General features: G+C 37.0%; 1 protein-coding gene across 1 annotated transcript in view; it reads left to right on the plus strand.

The window, feature by feature from the left end:
• The first annotated feature begins 1,675 nt into the window (after positions 1-1,675).
• LOC126188366 (uncharacterized) overlaps positions 1,676-23,791 on the plus strand; it is a 171,026-nt gene continuing 148,910 nt past the window's right edge. The window contains exons 1-4 of the mRNA XM_049929964.1: positions 1,676-1,715; positions 1,896-2,125; positions 22,557-22,629; positions 22,725-22,786. Of these exons, the coding sequence (XP_049785921.1) occupies positions 1,676-1,715; positions 1,896-2,125; positions 22,557-22,629; positions 22,725-22,786 (405 nt within the window). The remainder of the gene's footprint in view (positions 1,716-1,895; positions 2,126-22,556; positions 22,630-22,724; positions 22,787-23,791) is intronic.

Here is a 23,791-nt window from a genome sequence, read left to right on the forward strand (position 1 = left end):
GAGTGGGATAGCTCCTGGTATCAACCCTATCCTCCTCACTGGTGCCTGTGTTAGTGAGGAGATGCTGCAACCGAAGGAAGCTGTAAGCTTGGTTTCCAAGGTGTAGCTTAGGCTCCAAAGGATCTTGTGATGAAGCAAGCTGTGTTATTTTTAATTCCCCTCTTGTTTTGCCATCTGCCTACTTAAATTCATTTTTTTAAACTAATTAACATCAGCATACGTGAGTATAATTTCCATTTGCATAAAAGAGAAAGATTGGTCCTCAGTTTTAAAGAACATAACACCAGATCTGATTTTGTGCTTAGTTTTATGAATGTAATTTATTTTTGGACCTAATACAGTCAGTCCACAGCCGAGTTTCAGACGAGTAACCTGTGCTGGTTAGAACAACAACATTGCTTCAACTGAACAGTGTAATGAGTGTTAAACAATTAGGCCACCTGTTAGAATGGTGGCAGTCTCTGCTCCTTACATACCTGATTATTCTTCAAGAACTGTGAACTTTGTGGTTATGTTTTTACTGCTCGAACTGTGAACTTTGTGGTTATGTTTTTACTGCTTGTAGATTTTGAACAGTAAACTATTGTAGCAGTATGTGGAGGTTTGCCTGTAGTGGATGGGAGGGTACAGTATTAAATCACAGATAAAGTCTGTATTTTGATGTAGATGGCAACACAGCAGACAAAATGTGATTCATCATTTGTAATACTGTGAAGGTTGATGAGGTTGTTAGCCACCGCGAACCGAGTCCAATGGTTTCCTTTTGACAGGAGGGTAATTCAGGAAACCTGCCTGCCAGCACCTGTTGTTAGGAAGAAAGCTGGGTCAGGAGGCCTGGAAGAAGATGTGTGTGGCAGTCTGTGATGAGCAGCGAAATCTTGATTGAGCACTGAGAGGTGTTCACAGTGTCAGTGTCAAGGTTGTTCGAGGGTCAAGATGGTGACCACATATGGAGCACGATATCAACAGGTTGACCACACTGTGTGACGTGTTGCTGATGCCCTTGGGTGGGAGGTGGGATATCGCAACTGGAGTGCCTTCAACCATCGCGTTTGGAACAGCCTAGGCTGTGATAGTCAGTAACAGAAGTTGCATAGAAAACATGATCAGAGGATGTACAGTCCATTGCATAGTACATTGAGCAAACCAGTTCATTGTTTCATGGCAACTAAAGGTTGGTGGTAAAGTATGAAATGTACTCATCCTGCACTCAGCAGTGAGATCCAATCCAAAACACATGTGAGCAGCAGGTTGTGGATCTCTAGCACTGCCAGTGTGAGTATGATTGGCATAAGCAGCGAAGACATAGCACTGGGTTTGTGCCGTTGTGAGCTCAAATAGGTTAGAGAGCTCAGTTGTGTTGCCATTTTAACAGCAACTTGTAGAGGGTAAAACACTTGAGCTTCACAGTCCAAAGGAGGACTGTGGTAGGAGAGCACCAGATGCAACAAGTTGAATGGTAGGTAGGCTCATTATTCATAATGTGCAGCACTTCACAGTAAACAGTCACTGAAATAACAAGCCAAGAGATGAAACCAGTCTGGGGTAATCAACGTTGCAAATTCAGTCTCTTAGTCAAGTGATGTGGGAGTCAGAAACCACCAACAATCCATTAACCCTAAAATACTTTTATTCACTCAAGACAATAACACGATGAACGAACATGTGAAAACCCATGAACAGAAGTGACACAAGGAACAGTGGTCAAAGAGAATGTAAGTCAAATGACAGATTTAATGTTCTTGTGGTTGATAGTCACCACATACCTAATTCCTACATGAACCTCATTTACATTTTCTGAAGTTTCTACTGTCTATATTTACCCTATATTAAAATTCTGTAGTCCTTGGCTTTAACTATTTTTTGCTCCAAAAATTAATGAAAAGTATCAATAGGTACTACATTTAATGAAGTAAACAGAGACTTTCAGTCAGCTGCATGGCTAGTATTTACTCAGTCAGTCTGTTTAAAAAATTTAGCTAGTTCGTCACTAATTTGCTATACATTTTTATATTTCATTTCAGAAATGCTCACCAGAATTAAAAGAGAACGATTGGCAAAACTGAGAGGTGAGAAGCCCCCAGATATTGTTAAAGCTATAACCAAAGTTCTGGAGGAGACACAGGTAATTTAACTAACATGAATTATCTTAAAATCTGAATGTGATTGTTTTAATGGCAAAAATTTTTTTCGAAAAAAAAAAAAAAAAAAAAAAAAAAAGAAAGAAAGAATGAGTTTGTGGACTTTTTGAGTTCACATATTTTACATTCTACTGCAGTTGGAGAGCTGTGGCTGAAGTGAAAAATTTAGATTCATACTTGCTTGAGTTAGTTAGTTACTACTTAGTAAGTTAGTTACATGTTTCATAGATCATATGAACGAGTCTTTTGTTGAAATAATGTGGAATGGATCAATTTACAGGATTTATAGTTTTTATGTAGAAATTTGTCAGTAGAATAGTATAAGTTGTTCATGAGTAATGATTTGAAAACAAATTTAAAACTTGCTTCACTAACTGTCAGAAATTTTATGTTGTTGGGTAAATGATAAAAAAAATTTTGTTGCAGCATATGTAACTTCTCTTTGAGCCACTAAAAGCTTTAACAGTTCGTAATAAAGGTCATTTTTCATCTAGTGTTGTGGGTATGTATGTCACTGTTCTTCTCAAATTGTGATGAATTATTTCTGATGAATTTCATAAATGATTATATTTATTGTGATGGTGCAGTTAAAATCCCTTGCTCTTTGAAGAGGTATCTACATGCTTATTGCTTACTTTTGTGCAATGAATACTTTCCTTCCCAGTGATGAGGTGTCTCAGAAAATTATTCCATACAACAATATTGATTGGAAATGTGCAAAATATATCAGCAGCTACACAAAGAGCAAAAGCAGCTGAACTTAAAATTTTTGAGAAGTTCAGAATATGCTTCTTCCAATTCAACTTGCATCAACTTGTGTGTACATCAACATGTATGCTCAAAAATTTGGTGCATTCTATCTTACATACTGACTCCTGTTCATTTGCTACATCAGCAGGAGCCGAGATTCCATCTTGCTGACCAAGGCTGGGCCTGAGTGCCAGAGTGCTCAGCCTTGCTTCACATTTTCCCCACTGTCACAGCATGCTCTCTGAGCATGAGGAGGGGGAAGAGGGGAAAATAGCAAATTTGCCATATTCAAATGGCAGTACAATTGTACTGCATATCACTTTGTCTTATATTTCACTTTTATCAACAACATAGATCACAAACAAGTTTTCAGTATTAATTAATTAGTTTTGGTGCACTCAAGACATAATATAATTTTTATCTGGTGCAAACTATCAGCATATGGACAGATGCAGACAATTTCACAGAGTTTGACACTCAAGTTGTTGCATAATCATGACTTATTTAGTTTGTTAATCAAAAAAGGTCTTTCATACAAATATGTCAATCAGAATATTGTAGCAGTTTTGTAACCTCATTATGGAGACTTGGCAAATCTATCTGGGAATAGCAATGTAGATGTCCTGGTCAGTTTTAACATAAAAATATTTGTAATTAAAACTGGAATTACCTCGGAGGTCAATCAGTTACATCTGCACACACACACACACACATACACACACACACACACACACAGAGGCACTTTCAACTGAAACAGCAAATGGCCTTAAGAACAGCTTGACAACAGATGTAAGACTGACAGTGTCCTCAAAACTTTTATAAAACTATTGTTGTAAACCTTCCAAGGCCACAATGAGTTCTTCAAACCTTGCACTTTCCTTAATGCCAGTGAGCTAGGAAACTGGACTGTATTTGTCAGAAAGTGTCCCTCCTACAATATCGTTTTCTTTTGAAATGCGTCCCCATAAAATCAAAAAGAAGTTAGCTTGCAATGTCTTATTGTGAACATTAAGTTCACTTAAAATAAGAGATCTTCAATCCAATCCAGATGCTCTAATTTTCTTTCCTGCACTCCTTTTTCCTCCATAAATTAAAAAAAAAAAAACAAGAGTTCAAATGAAAAATCTTTCCTGGGCTACCCCTTGACTTTTGGAAAATATCATTTACCAACTATTCTGTTGCTTTCTGTTCAATGGAATTTATTATAACACAAGTATTGTCTGCAAAAAGGATCAATTTTCATCCTGTAATATATGAAGTCTCCACCCTCTTTGTTCATTTCCATTGAAAACTATTGCAATGAGAGTGGAGTAATGGCTGTGACTTCAGAAATTTTACTCTTCATACCACCAATTTTCTCAAGTGCACCATGTCTGCAAATTTAGCACAAAGTGCTTCTTGTTGTACAGAACAATGAACCCTATCTGTAGATCATTGCAATTTTTTGCTCTTTCATTGTCACTGAAAAGTTTAAATTCTTTCTGCATGGCATTGTACTGCTGTTTTGTAACAAATAAACAATACCCATTGAGAATTATCATCCCTCTCTTCTATCATTCCCATTCATTTAAAAGGATTGTGATGATAGCTTGCTAGAGTACCTATTTTATGCAAACCAACACTGGACCCAAGACTTCATACAACAAACAAATAGCAAAGAGTAAACAGTGCTGACACAACAATTTTACTGAACTCAGAGAATTATGCCGATCACAAAATGCTGCACCGTAATGCAAAATCAAATGTCACACTCTTCCAGGTACTTCCAAGGAGGACCAAGCCAAGCTGAGTGACAGGTGAAACCTTGGCCCTCACACATGAATTTTGTCTTGCCATGGCTGGCTTCCTATCACATCTGTTGTTGGTATGACTCTCTAAAAAACTGAATGTAGTGTTTTGTTTTATGTGTTTCTTTAATTGAGAGAGAGTCCATTTTTCAGAGAAGCACATAATAACCACTTTTGGAAAATATCATTTACCAACTCTTCTTTTGCTTTCTGTTTAATGGAATTTATTATAATACAAGTACTGTCTGCAAAAAATATCAAATTTTGTTGTTGAATGTTAGGTGGGAGGTCATTCACATATATAAGAATAGGAGTGGATCCAAAATGGAACTCTGTGGGACTCCCTATGTGATCTTTTTTTCCCTGTCACTAAATTTTCTAACTTATTTAACACAATCTTCTCCATTATGTTTGTCAAGTATGATTCAAACCAGTTGCATGTAAAACCATCAGTTCCATAAAACTTGAGTTTTTCTTAGAGAGTATATGACCTATGCAGTCAAATGCCTTGGAAAGATCACAAAGAATACCAGCTGGTGATATATTGTTATTTAAGGCTTGTATTATTTGATGAAAGAATGTATAAACAACATTCTCAACTGAGCAAACCTTCTCTAATCAAAACTGTGATATGTTGAGTAAATTGTTTCCACCTAAGTGCCTGACTACTTTTGAGAAGTGGGATGATAATTGTTTAAGTCTGTCTTGTCACCTTTATTATGAAGTAGTTTAATAAATGCATTGTTTAATATGTCTGCAAAAATACCCTGGGCCAGTGGTGCATGGAATATATCACTAAGGGTATTACTTATTGAGTTGGGACAACTTTTCAGAATTGTATTTGAAATTCTATCAACTCCACAAGAGCTTTTGATTTCTGGAATTTTTATAATTGTATTAATTTCAGTGAAGGATGTTGGTACTACCTCTAATTGCTTAAAGTTTATATCAGTATATCCTGTTGCTTCTTCAGCTGAAGCATATAATCCTATATCTTCTCCTATGTTTAGAAAGTGATTGTTAAAAGTACTTGCAACGTGTGGATTATCAGTCACAACATTGTCATTTAGTCATTGTTATGGAATCTTGTACACTGTCTGGCTATTCCAGACTCCCATTTGGCAGTGCCCATACAGTTTTAATCTTATTATCTGCACTATTTATTTCTGTCAGGACACACATACGTCTGGACATTTTAAAGACATTCCTTAGAATATTACAGTATTTTTGAAGTATGCTAGTAATGTTGGATCTCAATTTACTCTGGCCTTTACATTTCTTTCTTCCTCTTATGTAAGATGTTAATTCCTTAGTTATCCTCAATTTAATTGTTTTTCTTTTCTGTCAACCACATCATCAAAACATTGTATCCTGTTCTCATCAATAAGTCTTACTCCTTTGTATGGACCTGCCTCAGAGTTGTGGGGTGCCACTTATTTCTACTAGTTGTGCATCATGGTCAGACACTCCATTAGCAGTAGGGTCATCAGTCAGTGTCCTACTATTTTGCTATACATGAGTTGGAAAATTGATTACTGAAAGTAGATTCAGACAATCAAATAATACTTCTAGTTGCTTTTTCAGAGGTGCATCAAACCAGTCTCAGGACTGAAGACCACAACAACAACATCTTTTAAGAAATCTACATTGAAATCTCCACAAACTGCTAACTGTTCCTTCCTGTCTGACAGGTAGCTCATTAACGCATCTACCGTATTTACTCAAATCTAAGCCGCACTTTTTTTTCTGTTTTTGTAATCCAAAAAACCGCCTGCGGCTTATAATCGAGTGCAAAGTAAGCGGAAGTTCTGAAAAATGTTAGTAGGTGTCGCCACAACTAACTTCTGCCGTCGAATATATGTAGCGCTACACAGGCATGCTTTGTAGACACAAAGATAAATACTGGCGCCAAAACCTCTGCGTCAATAAATAAATTTTAAAAAGGTGGAAGACGAGCTTTTTTCCTCCGTCCCGAGTTTCGACCATTCTCATACATTATCCAACGAAGTAAATACAAATTCCGTATTGTTCATCTTTGAATGTAGCAGAATTTCAATGTACTATGAAAATACGACTGGCAAGACTGTTTGGGATGTTTGTCAATATGGCCAACTCTACGTTCTGAATTTTTTCCCACCTGTGAGAAGAGATGGTTGCTAATAGGAACCTGATGAAATGTGAATCACATGCACTATTCTCTTCACCATAAGAATAATACAAATATAAACATTTTGCCATGTATTCTTTCGTGTTTGCTGCTATCTCATTTAAATCCTGTCTGCCTAATAAACTACGAAACTAGAGCTGGACAACAGAAAACGCGGAAGAATATGTCATGTTTATATTCGTATTATTTTTATGCCTAATAGTGATACAGTCAGAAATGAAGCAGGGCAACTGACTAGATTTTTAAATCTAAGATGACTAATTTCTGTGCAGAATTTAATGTACTAAGGAAGCGGCCGCAAAGATTTTCAAACGGAGAAAACTTTTCGCCTAACTATCGTTCAGAACATGTTCTATCATACGTAGTCTATTATTTGGTTCTTGTTGATCATTATCAAAGAAAGCAGCTGTGTAAGTAACAACAAATAGCAGTCTCTTGCCATTGTTTCGCTAATGAGACGATTCCTCTTTTTTTTTCAATTGTAAGCGGCGGTAGCGCGCACAAAAGCAAGCCATGCCGCGAGCGGCGACAGGCCGTTAACACGCACTATCAGAATGCGACAAACAGTGCATGACACAGTACAGTAATGCATTTTCAGCTTAGAGTGGCGTAAACACCTATAACAAAGAAAACGGCACTTATCAGATCAAAGCAAAATAAGCAATCGATTCAAACCAGACGAAGCACGTAAAAAAGGAAGGGTACCCGTATAAATACTGACGGAGCGCCTGACACATAGCAATGGCTACCTGGTAAAGCTTAACTGCTAAGCTTACGACTCGAACCAAACTACTGTAGCTGTATCGTCATTCATTCAACCTAAATTGTGTCTCATATTACAATGGACCAACTTTGTTTCGATATGGAGGTGCGGCCTAAAACTTTTCTCTCTCCTTGAATTTCGAGTCTCAAATTTCAGGTGCGGCTTAGATTCGGGAAATTTTTTTTCCTTTATTTCGAGTCTCATTTTTCAGGTGCGGCTTAGATTCGAGTGCGGCTTAGATTCGAGTAAATACGGTAGATTTCTCATAAATGAATGGAAGTTTCCTTCAGGGCATCTATAGACTGTTACAATTATCAGAGAAGTATTCTGCTCTAATAATTCACAAATGCATGCTTCTACATTATGATCAACTCATAAACTATTTGTCTCAATATTTTTGACTTAGTGTCCTACTTTTACATATGTTGTGACTCCTCCTATTTCCATGTTAACTGTACATGAAAATGAGCCAAGTCTGTAATCCCTGACATTTAACTCCTCCATACCCATGGTTACATGGTGTTCAGAGAGGCAGAGGACCTGTATGACATGTATCACATTAGAATTTTCCACATCTTCTAGGTATAAAAGAAACTCGTCTATCATGTTTTGCAACCCTCTAATGTTCTGATGAAACAAATTAATTTTATTTTTCTGCAAACTTTTTTCCAACACACTTTGTCTCTAACATGACCCTAACCTAAAGAGTGTGCTCCAGTAATCATTGGGATTTTGACTTTCTGAAAAGTCATAGATACACCAGCTCGCCTGAGAAGAATTGTGAAATGCAAAGTTTTCTGCATTGTAGTCAACATTTAGAATTGTAAATTTAATTCAGAGAAAGAGTGAGTTGGTCAAGAAAACAAAAACAATGCCAGTAATACAAGAATCTAAGAGGTATATTGGTCCTATGATCTTAGGCGCTACTGTAGCATGCAGCGTTTATAGAATACACCAACACTTTTAATTTCTCTGTATATTGAAATGTAAGGCATCAAGGTCAGCTGAACAAGTATGCCACACTGCTGGACCTCCTTGACCAATCCACCATTCTTTCAATGTTTGTCCTAGGACCTGTCATACGAGGCATAGAAAATGAGGTGGTGCTCTGTTGGACTTAAGCCATGTCCATTCTCTGTTTCCAACAGTAATGTTCTTGAGGAGAATGACTGATCTGTCATGAAACCTGCCAAGAAATCCTTTATGCAGAAGAAGTGTACAAGCATACCATCATTTGACCGTCGGACAGACTCCCATCAAAATATTCCACGTATTCTAGGCATAAAAGAAGCTCACCTGGCATATAGAAGCAACTTAAAGATTTGAAAGCAAATAAATCACCAGGTCTAGATGGAATCCGAGTTCAATTTTACAAAGAGTATTCTATGGCATTGGTCCCTTACTTAGCTTGCATTTATGATGAATCTCTCATCCAGCACAAAGGCCCAAGTGACAGGAAAAAGTGCAGGTAACTCCAGTATACAAAAAAGGTAAAAGAATGGACCCACAAAACTACAGACCAATATCTATAACTTCTATTTGCTGTGGAATCCTTGAACACATCCTCAGTTTGAATATAATAAACTTTCTTGAGGCTGAGCAACTTATGTGCACAAATCAGCATGGTTTTAGGAAGCATCACTCTTGTGAAACTCAGCTAGTCCTTTTCTCACTTGATGTACTGAGGACTACGGATAAAGGCCAATGCAGATTCCGTATTTCTAGATTTCCAGAAGGCATTTGACATGGTGCCTCATTGCAGGCTGTTAACAAAGGTATGAGCACATGAAATAAATTCACAGATATGTGAGTGGCTCGAAGACTTCTTAAGTAAAAGAACCCAGTATTTTGTCTCTGATAGCGAGTGTTCATCAGAGGTAAGGGTATCATCAGGACTGCTCCAGGGAAGTGTGATAGGACCATTGTTGTTCTCTATATGCAGACAGGGTGGGCAGCAGTCTGCAGTTGTTTGCTGGTGATGCCATGGCATATGGTAAGGTGTCAAATTTGAATGACTTAGGAAGATACAAGATGACTCAGACAAAATTTCCAGTTGGTGAGATGAATGGCAGCTAGTCCTAAATGTGGAAATATGTGAGTCAATATAGATGAGTAGGAAGAACAACCCTGTAATGTTCAGATACTGTATTACTAGTGTCTAGCTTGACACAGTCAAGTCATTTAAATATCTGGGCATAATATTGCAAAGTGATATGAAGTGGAACAAGCATGTGAAAGCTGTGGTAGGGAAAACAAATGGTCAACTTTGGTTTATTGCAAGAATTTTAGGAAAGAGTGGTTCACCTGTAAAGTAGATCACATATAGGATGCTGGTGCGGCCTATTCTTGAGTTCTGCTTGAGTGTTGGGGATCCGTACCAGGTCAGATTGAGCGAAGACATTGAAGCATGTCACAAGAGGGCTGCTAGATTTGTAACCAGTAGGTTTGAACAAAATGTAAGTGTTATGGAGATGCTTTGAGAACTCAAATGGGAATCTCTGGAGGGAAGGTGACATTCTTTTCAGGAAACACTATTAAGAAGATTTAGAGAACCGGTATTTGAAGCTGACTGCCAAACAGTTCTGCTTCTGTCAGCATACATTGTGTATAAGGACCACAAAGATAAGATATGAGAAATTTGGGCTCATATGGATGCATACAGACAGTCATTTTCCCCTTGCTCTATTTGTGAGTGGAACAAGAGTGGAAATGACAAGTAATGGTACGGGGTATCCTGAACCATGCACCTTACAGTGGCTTGCAGAGTATCTATGTAGATGTAAATGTAGATACAGAAATGTGTAGTAAACTCTTCTTGTTAATTTTTCCAGTAAAGTATACAGTGGCCTACAATTCTTGCGCATACAGAACTGATGCCATATTTCCATAATTGCTCAGGCATTTGCATCTGCCCATACATGGTTATATTGTTAATTTATTATCCCATAATGTGTGAACCCTGAATCACATTTAAATCAAATACAAACTTTGAAATGTGTATCTTCAGTGCAACATTTTCGAATCCAGTGGCTTAAGTGTAATATGGCATTGTGGTCTTGTAGCTGAGAGATCACACACTCTGTAAGTGATCATAAAGTAACTGATTGTATAAAATTGACATTGGGAGGGTGTTGTTGGTAGCTTCAGTAGCTCCCATTCTTTCCATGCTTGTTTCAGGATCTTCTTCTACTCCTTAAAACACTCAGTTCTCCATATCCAGTGTGAAGTCAGGATGGTGTACCATGACCTCATGTTCTTGTTGTGAATAAATGTCTTTAAGTAGCTGGAACAACCTGCTTTCATGTTTTAAGATTGAATTTGGGATTTAGAACATCATTTAATGTATATGACAGATGCATGTTGATTAATATTATTGTCTAAACTATAGCAGAGTACCTCTGATATTTTCAGCATAACATAATAGGACTAATTTTTGTTGTTTACATTGTTCACATGCTATAGGATCAGTAATTTTATTCTGCTGCCAACAAAACCTCAAAATGATATGTGTAGAAAGGTTGATGTAGGCAACAGATATAAGTACTATGCCTGACAACAGCATCACTGTCAGAATACTAAGTCCAGGATAAAATTCAACCAATAAGAAATGAACAGTAATTGTCTAGGGGAAGACTGACTACACAGCTGAGTAATCACTATTATTGACACAAGTAAAGTGGCCTTTGTCCCTACAAGTACTGTCACATTGTAACCAGTATCAAGCCCAAATCTGAAAGCAGGGTTGTCAATGAAGTACTGCATATAGCACAGAAAGCACATTTGTTACAGACACAAATGTATGCCCACAGCAGAACTGAACTCCTGGATGGAGAGTGCTTCCATTTATAGAAACACTGAATATTACAGAAAATAGAAACATTACAAAGATAAGAAATTTCAAGAACCTTCCAGAAATGATGAATATTAAATAACAAATAATTGCTGGTGGTAAGATTTGAACTGGCATCCCACAGCATCCCAGGCAGGCAACAGTGCTTTTCACTGTGCCACACTGCTTGCAGCACAGCTTATGGCATTGTTCCCTCTCCTGAAGAAACAACAACTCACTGTTTCAGAAGTTCACATGAGAGCCAACTACAGAATCCTAGAGCTCAGTCTTGTTAGTGGTCCTCTGTACAGCAGCAATGGAGGACCTCATGTTTGGGTCATGTTGTAACTTCTTCTTCACTATGGTGAGCATTGAAGGTAGTCCCCTCCTGTTGAAGCTTCAAGTTCACTGAGCAGACTTTCAGTTTCTGCCTCATTCTCAGTCTGTAATAGGGCCTCATAGTGAGGACATGGAGAAGGTCTCTGTACTTTTGTCATAATGATGAACAGTTGTACTCCTTGAATTTGTGCTGTGCAACAAGCAGTGAATGATATGATGTGACCATTTTATGATAAAACAATTTTCTCCACAAATGTAACATTCTATACCAGGCTTCTAGGCTGTGCGTCAGTGGTCAGTGTTTCCATTATAGTGCATTCAGTCTCTATTCTATACGTACAGGAACTGTAATGGAAGCCAGCTCTCTTGCTTCTTTGGTCCTGCTCATGAGGTCTTTCATGTAGTCATCCTGACTACTATCCAGTTGTAAGAGCAGCAGTGTACCCATTGTCAACCCAGCCTCACTAATGTGAAGCAGAAAAAATGGTGTAAAACATGTAGTGTCTTGCTTTGCTGTTCTGTGTACAAATGTCATGATGAGCAGTATTATATCTGAATCTCTCTGTTATACATTTATGTACAATGAAAGCGTATCTGCCTTTGTCTTTCTAAGTAGTTCTGTGAGACCATTTGTCTGTAGGTGGGAGACATTTGTCATCCTGTGACTGATATCAGGTATTGCAATGTGAAATTACATCTGATTTCAGCTGGAAATCTTTTCACAACCAGATGTCATCTTACAGGGTGCACTGTGCTTCAGAATAATGTCTTATACACAGACCCTCATATATTATGGAGCTTTGGTAGTCAGCACAGCTTTTGTGACAGAGGGCTAGGTAGTGAGTGCAACTATTATCAGTTGATTCCTGTTTGTTGACTTTCAGCACCTCTGCAAGACATAGATTCCAGTTTGGTGGAATGGTGCTGTTGCAGGTGGAATGAATTGTTGGTAGTATGAGTACATTGTGAGAAAACTTCTTACGTCATGACTGTACCAAGGAGTCAGGAAATCTGTGACTGCTCTTACTTTTCTCTGGTTTCGGACAGACATTCTACATGATTCACTAGGTGCCTTGTGATTTTTAGTTCTTGGTCAACAGTCTTTTTTTGGATTCAGGCAGAGGCCTACAATCTGTCAAATGACAGTGTCAGCCAGATAATGAAGACAATTCATCCATTTAAGGTGTCGATGCAGGTTATCCACTACACACTTGAAGGTGGCTGCAGCATTATGTAGTCCAAAAAGAATAACTCTGAACTCATAAGGCCATCAGGATTTATGAAAGCAGTCATTTCCTGGTCAGCTTCATCAACATCTATTTGTCTGTAGCCTTTCTGGATCTCCACAGTTGAGAAACACTTTGCCGTTTTTCAAGAAATATAGATTATCATCAGTGAGTTGTAGGGGGTTAATACCTTTTTCATGAGTTGTTCCATCATGGGTAGATGAAACAGAAACACCATGTGCCATTCTTCTTCTTGAGGACTACATGAGAGGACCAAGGACTTTCTGAAGTTGGCTGGTGTGGCCGTGCGGTTCTAGGCGCTTCAGTCTGGAACCGTGTGACCGCTACGGTCGCAGGTTCGAATCCTGCCTCAGGCATGGATGTGTGTGATGTCCTTAGGTTAGTTAGGTTTAATTAGTTCTAAGTTCTAGCAACTGATGACCTCAGAAGTTAAGTTGCATAGTGCTCAGAGCCATTTGAACCATCTGACTTTCTGAATGTTCAGTGGCGTCATCTTGCAGCATCTTCTCCATTTTGCCATAGGTGATGCATCATTTGCTGACATTCCCTGCATGAGCACTGACTAACTTGCAGATGATCGCTAGGTTTTATATGGTGTTTCACTATGGACTGCTTGATCTGTCATTTCTCCTCTCTAGATTTGAAAAAAATCCAAAAACTGATGCAGAATAGTTAACATCAACATTGTTCCTCAGTCAGGCCAGATGCTATTGTCAGTTCAACAGTAGCTTCCTTCCTGTGTTGTCTGTAGTGGTCATGGAGCATGATTTTTCATCAGTGGCCTTAAGATGCCCTTCCTGGACTAGTCTTGCTGTTCCTACATGTGTACTTTTAGGGATTATCTGTAGCTGCTCGTCACAATTAGTAATCCAAAGTCACCCCTGACCATGCACAATGCTTATGGTTGTTGCTGGCATGTAGATTTCCTTAGTGAGCCCTAGTAGCTTTCTGTCATCCGCACCATTTAACTGAGCATCTCAGTTGATGACTGGATCCCATCTTGTTGATGAGAGAGGGATAGCAGTGTCTTCAACAGTGAACAACCACCCAGAACGATATTTTTTTGTGTGTGCTCGTTGCAATAACCTCTTCAGTATGGAACTTTTAATACTCCACAGTCTATGACAGTTTGTGATGCCTACCAGGAATCCCATCCAACAGTAACATTAAGATTTCATTCTGATAAAACAACAACTTCAATGCACTGTGTTCTGTACTGATATTTATTCTTACAATAGATGTTTCTGTTGGCTGGATATATTACCCAACTGCAACTTTCAGCATACCCACTTTTGTATCACACAATATAGTCTTCTTTAACTGGTGATAATAAGCTTTTGACATTACATAAAACGAAACCTCTGAGTCAGCTAACACCCAGATGTGTTGGCTGTCAATGAAAACATTAGCAAGATTTCCTGACACCTTGGTGACTCATCCATAGAGGATTTTCATCTGTGGCTGCATCACCTCCATGGATGGTTGCCTCACTTAGTTTTTCTGAATTGAGTTGCTAGGTGAGTGGCTGGTATTGTGTACAGTGATGGGGAATGGTTACAACATGTCATTCGGGTTATGGTATTCACCTTGTTCCACAGGTTGATTATAATTCTCTTCTGTTGACTGGCATGGATTGAACTGTTATGATAGTTGGTGTCTGGAGGTGTAAAAGCTGCTGATAAATTGTCTTATTTCTCTGCAATAGGGAATAATTTGTTCAGGGAATCCACTGTGGAAGTATACAGGCATGTTGTTGTATGGCATCCAGATATCTGTTCTTCTGCGGGGCATTGTACTTGGCTGAGGATTTGGCTGTATTTGCATTGGTCGGGTGCTGAGTTGTTGTCTGACAGCCGCAGCATAGTTTTGAGTTGGAAAAGTCCATTTTTCACAGAGCTTTCAACTGGTGTTGGAGTTTGGGGCTAAAGATCTATACACCTGTTCTTCAACATCCTCTATTATGTCCTGACATATGGGGTCGACATTCATGGCTGCTATCTGCTGCTTACTTAGTCTGACACTGCTGTGTCTTACTACCTGGTGTATGAGAGAGGTAAGGTGGTACTGGCGTTCCACTACCAGTCAGGTGCACTTTTTTCATCCAAGTCTTTTTTTCTTTGCTTTTTCTTGGTGCACTGACACTACTTAATAAAGTCCTTGGTTGTTGTTACATCTTTACCAAAAGAGCTTGGTACATCGTCTTCTGTGACTCCTTTCATCAAATGTGAGATTTTATTGTCTGAATTCACAATACAGTGTAAGAGCAAACCATTCTACATGTAGGACCATGTCATTTCCCCATGACATCAGGCTCTGTTTTTCAACTGTCATCATGCTAAGCAGACTTGTTTCTGATTGTCAGTAAATGTTACCTTCAGTTCAGCCTGGAATATGCTCTGTCTGTCAAGCTTATCTTTGTCGTTTGACTGTGCCATTCAAGTAAACTGTTGCATTTGGTGACTCAGTTGAATACTTTCAGCTGTTTTGTCAGGTCCTGTCCAGTGTCTCCGGAAAACACTGATGTGTCAGCTGCCTTGTTGCTGTTTCGGAATTCATCCATCTTCTGATTATATGGATCTAGGGAACTGCTTGTATTCCAAATCCTATACTGGTAGGCAATGACATTTATATTTCCTAGTTGGAGCCACAATAATGTAGATGTTCAAAGGCTACCCCAGCATCTATGTGAAACCATCACATGTAACCAGAATCAAGTACAAATCTGAAAGCAGGATCAGCAATGAAGAATTACAGCTACCTATGAAAAAATGCTATTATGAACACCAACATATAATCAGAGCAGAACTGAACTTCTAAGTAGACAGTGCTGCTATTTATACAAACATCAAATATTCCAGAATATACAGACATTACAAACAAGAAATTTTGAGAATCTTCCAGAAGTTATTAATACTAAATAACAGATAATTGCTATTGGTCAGGTTTGAACTGATGATCTGCAGCATGACAGCCAGCAATACATACCCCATCCACCACTCTGTATGCAGCACAGCTGGTGGCAACATGTTCTTAGGACTTTTTCCCTAGTTTTGACCAGCATGTACTCTGTAAGAATATTGGATGCTGGTATATATTTTTTGAACTCTGTCTAGTTTCATTCATGGCTTGCAAATGGCCCAGTATGCTATATCCACTGCTAAATCCAACTTATTCCTGTGTTTGAAACAAGTAAGGTGTTGCAGTGAGGACTTGTATATAGCAGGTCAGGGGTTAAAATAATCACTCTGTCAACCAGATTTAGATTTATACAGTTTCACTAAATTTCTCAAGGCAACTGTCAGTATATCTCATTTGCAAAGGACATGCTGATAAGACATGCTTGATCAAAATTTATTTTTCATATAGCCAGTTATGATTTTAGTAAATTTCTTGAACTTTATAAAAAGTTATCTGATAGGTTTTACTTATTTCTTGTCTGTATGTTTTACACCATCACTCCAGTTTTGATGAAATGTTTTACACAGACATTCTGTAAATAATTTTGCAATTTGGTTTTATATTATTATCTGCCAGCCTTGATTTTTTTCTAGGGGAGGTAGTATAACTATGCTGTGAAAATTATAATCAAACAATGGAACGTTCAGGTTGGAATATCACAATGTAAGGAAAAGATAGATTGCTGCTTACCATAGAGGTGACTCATTAAGTTGTAGACAAGCATAATTGAAAGACACACATTATCTTTTGGCTGCAGCTTTTATCAGAAAAGAAAGAGAAACACACATTCATTCACATAAGCAGTAGCACCATATACACACTTGACAGCCATCTCTGGCAGCTAATTACCTTACATGGAAATTTTTATGGCCTGGGAAATCCACATTAATTTATTTTCACATTATTGCTGCAGATACTAGGTGGAAATGTTTCATTTAAGACGCCAAGGACATAACTTAGGAATTTTTTCAAAGTTTTCATCACTTGAATTATGATGATTAAAAGGCAATTTTTTTTTTTCTTTTAGCATATTACTAAATATTAGCAAGTTTTCTTTGGTGAAATTCCTTCTCATATGGGTTTTCAACATTTGCATAGTCCTGTCTGTCTGGTACCTCAATGAACAATGCACAATGATCTGAAAACCCTAAATCTAGACCAAATTGCACACATTTTCCACTACATAATTAGCTGAAACATAGTCAATGGAGTTTGCTGATTGGCTACTTTCTCCAGTAGAGTCAAAGAAATTCAGTTTTAAACCATGTTTCTTCACCAGATCAGTGAATCTTATGCATAGCTAATGTCACATGTGACATCAATATTAAAATTAGCAGCTATTAGAATTTTTTTCCTTTTTTTCTCTACAAAGACCTTGTTGCATAATTTGAAACTTATATAAGAATAGTTCTGTTCTTGACATCCCTGGGATTTTTTATATTCTTACTATAACATTTACTAGTAAATTCAGTACTTCTACACAACAGCTCTCAAACATGCATTATTGTATAGTTTAGCTATGTTTTCAGCCTGTTCACAGCTCAATACCTCATTTATATGATGAGCGGTTGTCTTTACTTCTCCTGTTATTTGTATTCCACCCTACACTTTCCAGTATTGCATTATAGTCAATGAAGACTAGCCCATGAATCTTTGAATTCTGGAAGTTTTCAATGTTTTGGTAGCTGATACATTAACCCTTCGACTGCTATGCATAACACTGGCAGCTGCACCTTGTGTGCTGCATTGTCACACTGCTCGCGATATGCTGGGTGCTGAATGCATCTGGCGTGCTCGCCACACGCAGTGCTTCCAACATGCTCACTGTTTTTCACCTTTCTATTTTGTTCTGGTCTTTGGACTGACTCTGGAAGAATTGGGGTATTTATTTACAAAATTTACACTTCATTTTCGTGTGAGGTGCATTTTTATTATAATGTACGTACAAATAAAGACGTTTACAATAGTGATATACTTCTACATTCTCACAAAATAAGGTTTAACCGTTTTTTATTGCTGAAATTGTGTGTGATGAGTTCTGAAGCGTGGATAAGCTCATTCCTTACAGCACAACTTAGTTTGTTTCCTAACACTATTTCGAGGACAGACTATACATGTACTTTTCCCACTGTTCTGGTAAATGTGCTGACATGTTTAGTCTTGTAGGGTACTCTTGACATTTATGACAACCTGCTCTGTTGTGATCAGTGTAAAAAGTTGCAAAACTTTGTCTAATTACATTGAGATGAAACTTTTTGTACTTCATTTTCGTCCCATATTTACAGTTTCAGCAAAAGGCATTGAAAATTGCCATGCCCAAAATATGGGAAAACAATTTCTTGTACTACTTAGATGACTTCCATGTACTTTCCACTGTTCTTATTAGCATGTCATTTCAGTTGACTTGTGTCACTGAGTTATTGTAGCATATTACCACACTCGGTTTCATTTGCAGGTCACCAATCTTCCGATCTCTTTTTGAAGTCAAATGCATTTCAACTTTGTGGTATGTTGATAGCATCCAAACTTCCTTCTTACTCTGCCACCTAAGAGCAATTAGCTTGGACTGGAAAATTATTTCTCCTTTCTTCAGTTTATCCTCCATTACTGGCGTTTCCTTCCCTGTTCACTTAACTGTACCACATGTGTTTGTCACTCTATCATACTGCCAACAAAATAGATCTGGGCTGGTATACCAGTTGTTGACAAACATTGTACGCCCTTTCTCCAAGTAAGGTTAGAGTAATGTGGCTACTGTGTTTTCAGACACTCCTTTACCATGATTATCATGTCTGTGTGCCAACATAAATGATAAAAAGTTAATTCCAATCCTGTTTCTCTTTACTGGAAAATATTGCTTTGAGATGGGCTTTGAAAAGCACCAGAGATTCATCTATATAGAGTTTCTCATAGTGATAGAAAGTTTCCTTGAACATTTTCTGAAAATGTTTTTCAGTACGCCAAATTTTCGATGAGTAATCCCCATTTATGGACAAAGTATTGTGGAAATGCTCTAAATTCAGCAGCAAAAAATATCTGTCTCTGGAGATTACTTTGGAAAAATTTATGTTTCCAGCAAAGGATCTGTCAACCAATATTCACTCAGTTTTAACTTTTTCACTCTAGCCATGAGAAAGGAGGACACTATAAAAACATACATTTCTGATACATTTGCGCTCGGGCTGATGTAGCAGTCAGCTCCAGTCAAAGGATTAATCATTAGAAAATATTAAGACTTTTGAGAAGTCAGCTCATGGTGTCATTAGTCTACAGAATGAGCCTTGATATATTTTTCTTGTTATTTTGTTCAGATATGTGGTGAAGAAAGCTGTCTTTGCATGAGATCCAGGCTTAAAAAACGCAAAATCTGGTAAAATGCAGAATCAAGGAAAACGTTCAAACCCCATAAATATCAGCAAAAACATATTTAATTACCATATATAGTTACAAATATCAGTCCTCAACAATACATTGCATAAAATCTGTGTAAGTGAAGGAAATTAAATGTACAATACCATGTTTATGCAGTAATGAATTTCATCACTTCTTAAAAAATCATAGATGTGTAACAGGAAGCAAATTTCATGAAAAAATTGAAATTGATATCTCTAGATACAAGGTATTCAACCTACTTTCTGACATGCTATGACCACAAATTATACGTCAAAACACACATATTTGAGACATCTTTCCTTTGCGTTCACCAGAAGAAAGCAAAAATGGATGAACATGGTGGATTAAATGGGAAACTGTGAAGTACTCTGAAAGCGATCAGAATCTAACATTTTGAAAAGGGGGGGGGGGGGGGGGGAGAAGGTGTCTTCTTGTTGTAGCCAATGGCAGTAAAATGGGGCTGAGAATAGACTTCACACTACTTTTTGGAGTTGTGACATCAGTAGTGGTCTTTCAACTTCTGACTTTTGCAAGTGCTTGTGAATGACTCCTGTGTGAACTGTGTCCATTTCAATTATTCATTTCCTTTGTTGTGTGTGACACATGTGGGCAGTATGCCACTTCATAGCAAAGGTGCACTGAAAGTATATCACAGATACATCACACTTATCATTAAATGCCAATTAAAAAAGCATCAGTGATGTAAGTAAGGCTTCAAGATATTTTATGGCAACTAATACATAACACAAAATTCAGATGAGTAAGCTATAGTGTAATGGATAATGTCATGGTTGGTTGAGTTGGAAGTTATAGGTTTGCAACTCACTTCATATTAAATTTTTTCCTTCAACTTAGTGTTGTTATCACATTCTGAAACTTTGTCATGATTTTAATACAGTATGTTCTCCAATATTTGATGTTATTTAAAATTTCTGTCTGATTAGAGAATGAAGGATGAAACAAGTATTTGGTTTTTTATTTCTGAATGTGTGGTGATTTCCAAATGTGTGGTTAGGCAGAAACCAAAGACAGTGGCTTATATTCCTGCAAGTAAAATGAGTACCAATAAAATTCATATTCTTCCTTGTCACAAATACTTCACTATTTATTTTAGAATACGTGGTGATTTCTGAGTGTGTGATTAGTCAGGAACCTAAGAGGACAGCTTAAATTGCTGCAAGTGAAGCGATGAGCAATAACATTCATATTCTTCCTTGTCACATATATTTTGCATGTTGTGCAACTACAAACATATTATTCCCTAGATTCTCCTGTCACTAACACATGCATAAACATCAACTTGGCACTATAGTGATAGATAAATTTGTAGCCTCATTTGTCATCACCTTCACAGTGCCACCATGTTACAATTATGTCAGTCCTGCAAGAAGTAGTGTGAAACGTACTCAACCCATCATCATTGCACAGTGAAGCTAAATGTTGCAAGTTGTGTTAGCAACACTGATCATGGATTATATCACCATTTCCTCTCTCGCATCTCCCCTTAACTCTGCCATCACCCACTGTCTTCAGTAACAACAGATGGCAATAGGAAGAAAGGAGGATGAAATAAAGCAAGACATTGTCTAAGAACATAGAATCTAGTAAACCTTACTAGGAATAAATGTAAAGTCAGGAAATTTTTAGCATTGATCTGATGGGTTAGATCAGCACATCATTAGACAACCATAATAAAGTTGCAGGAATCTTCTGTGATCTCACAAAAGCCTTTGACTCTGTAAATCATACATTGCTTATCTATAAGCTTGACAAGTATGGGATCAAGGATAATGTTCTAAATTGGCTTACTTCATACTTATCAAATAGGAAACAAAGAGTGATTGTCTCATCAAATTCAGCAAATTACTATTCAAAATGGAAAACAGTAGCCCAAGGCTCGATTCTAGGACCTAATTTGTTCTTGTTCTATGTTAATGATTTACCGAACAATATAAATGCTCCATCGATTTTATTTGCAGGTGACACATCTGTATTATTTGAAAACCAGGAGCCAAAAAACATCCCTCTCTACATAATAAACACAATGAACAAACTAGAAACATAGTTCCAACTGAATGGATTAAGATTGAACATCCCCAAAACCCACATGGTCCAGTTCAGAACAAAACAGTCAAAGCCCCAAGAAATTAAAATAACTCACAAAAATCAGGATATAGAGGAAGTAGATTCTGTAAAGTTTTTAGGGTTAAACCTAGATAAAAATTTAAATTGGAATAAAAATGTTGACTACCTGTTAAACAAATTATGTAGCTTTGCATTTGCTATGCAAATATTAGCTGGTGCAACAGACATGAATACAAGGAAAATTGCATACCACAGCTACTTTCAATCAGTTGTAAGGTATGGTATTATTTTTTGGGGAAATTCAAGCAATATATTGCGCATACTAAAGCTAAAGAAAAGAATAATAAGGAACATGTGTACCGCCCATCCAAGGACATCATGTCGCCCACTATTTGAAAAACAACAGTTATTAACAGTTCCCTCCTTATACATCTATGATATTATCATCTTTCTACATAGCAATTTAGAGTTATTCGAAAAAAACTGTTTCAATCACTCATATAACAGAAGAAACAAAGACAATTTTATGCTTCCCACTCATCGGTTAAACCTATATGCGCAGTCTCCTCAGTATATGGCAATGGAAATTCATAACAAGCTAAAAGGAAAGAATGTTCTGAGTATGAACCTAGAGACACTGAAAACAAAGCTATATGATATACTTTTCAAACACTGCTACTACACTGTCGAGGTGTTCATGAAGGATGAACTGAACATTTGAGCAGGATAAATTTACATATAGTCTTGTGTGTAAATGTAGCTGTCCTTCACAAAAGGGAGGAAAGAAAAATAAAAGTTTATATTAATGTTAAAATTCTTTGTACCAATTAGGCCTAAGTTGTGTTATCCATTTTTTGACGTGTCTCCTGTACACTAATCATATGATTAGAAATTGTATGTTATGAGACGAATAAAACACTATTCACTATTCACTATTCACTTCACAGGTGCTGTGAAGTTATAACATTAAATCATGAAAAATATAAAATTGGATAATGTAAAAATGAAGTTCTACTGTATTATTATCACATTACAGTTAGTAAAGACTTTGTTATAAGTAGTGCATAGAAAATCAATTATAACCTCTTCAATTACAGAAATCTGCTGTTCAACTGCAGAGTCCATGGGTTGTGGAAAAGTTTGTGCGTGCATCACTGGCTGAAAAGAAACGTGAGTTTTACTGCTTTCTATTTATTTTACTTTGTTTATTACAAGAGTGTATTTAAGGATACTCATACCACACATGTGTGTATTGAATTCCACAGCTGGAGATATTGCGGCAGTACTCCACGGAGTCAAAAAGAAGCTTGAAAGAGCTTCACACCTGGTAGGTATAGAACATTAAATCAAAAATTCTATAGTTTTCATGAAATATTGAGAAGGTGAAATTTCAAAATCATGAATTATGAGGCATGTATATTTTATATTTTATGGTACTGAAGAAAGATGGAAGTTCATGTATTTTGTCAACACTGAGCATTCAGTACATATTACACGAGGAGCTTTGTATATACCTACAGACAGTACTTGATTTGTAAACCATTGATATATTAGGTTGTAAGGTGATTTAATTTGTTAGACATGTGTATTCCTTTTTCTTGCTTCATTTATTGTAGTTTTGCATTTTCTTCCCTTGTCATTTAGCTCCAATGTAGCCTGTATTATCCAAATTTTTCCAATAGGTCTTTCTTTTTTGGTGTTTGATCCTCTGCTGCCTTCACTATTTCATATCTCAAAGCTACTCAGTTGTCTTCTGCTGTGTTTCTTACCAGTGTTTTAGTCAGTCATTATTTAATGCTCCCTTTGGAACTCAACAGCCACTGTTGCTCTCAACTTACCCATATCTCAACTCCTTAATTTCCTACCTATTTGCAGTTCATAGCCATAAATTATGGTCAAAGATGATGCACTTCTGGAAATATTTATCAGTTGAAAATTTGATTTTGAAATCTTTTTCTTATTGTTATCTAATCTTTTTTAAACTTCCAGTGACTCCAGGTCTCTTCTAATTTTATCTATGTTTCCATAACACTATTTCTTGCAATTCAATAAACTCATTCATACAACTTTGCAAATAAAAAAAAATGATTCCCATAGGTAATTTGATTTGATTTATTTATTTATTTATTTGTCCATATAAATCTCTTTTTAAGTATTGTACACAGGATATTGGACAGAAAACATTTTTTGGCTATTGGATTTTCAAATATCAAACATAAATTTTATAAATTTTTATGACAAATTGGATCTATACAGTTAATAATTACAAATTTTTGAAATACTGTATATTTATAACTTATTTCTACAATTAAAGATACAAATTACATTTTTT

Source organism: Schistocerca cancellata, chromosome 5, assembly GCF_023864275.1.
Source record: "Schistocerca cancellata isolate TAMUIC-IGC-003103 chromosome 5, iqSchCanc2.1, whole genome shotgun sequence".
NCBI lineage: Eukaryota > Metazoa > Arthropoda > Insecta > Orthoptera > Acrididae > Schistocerca > Schistocerca cancellata.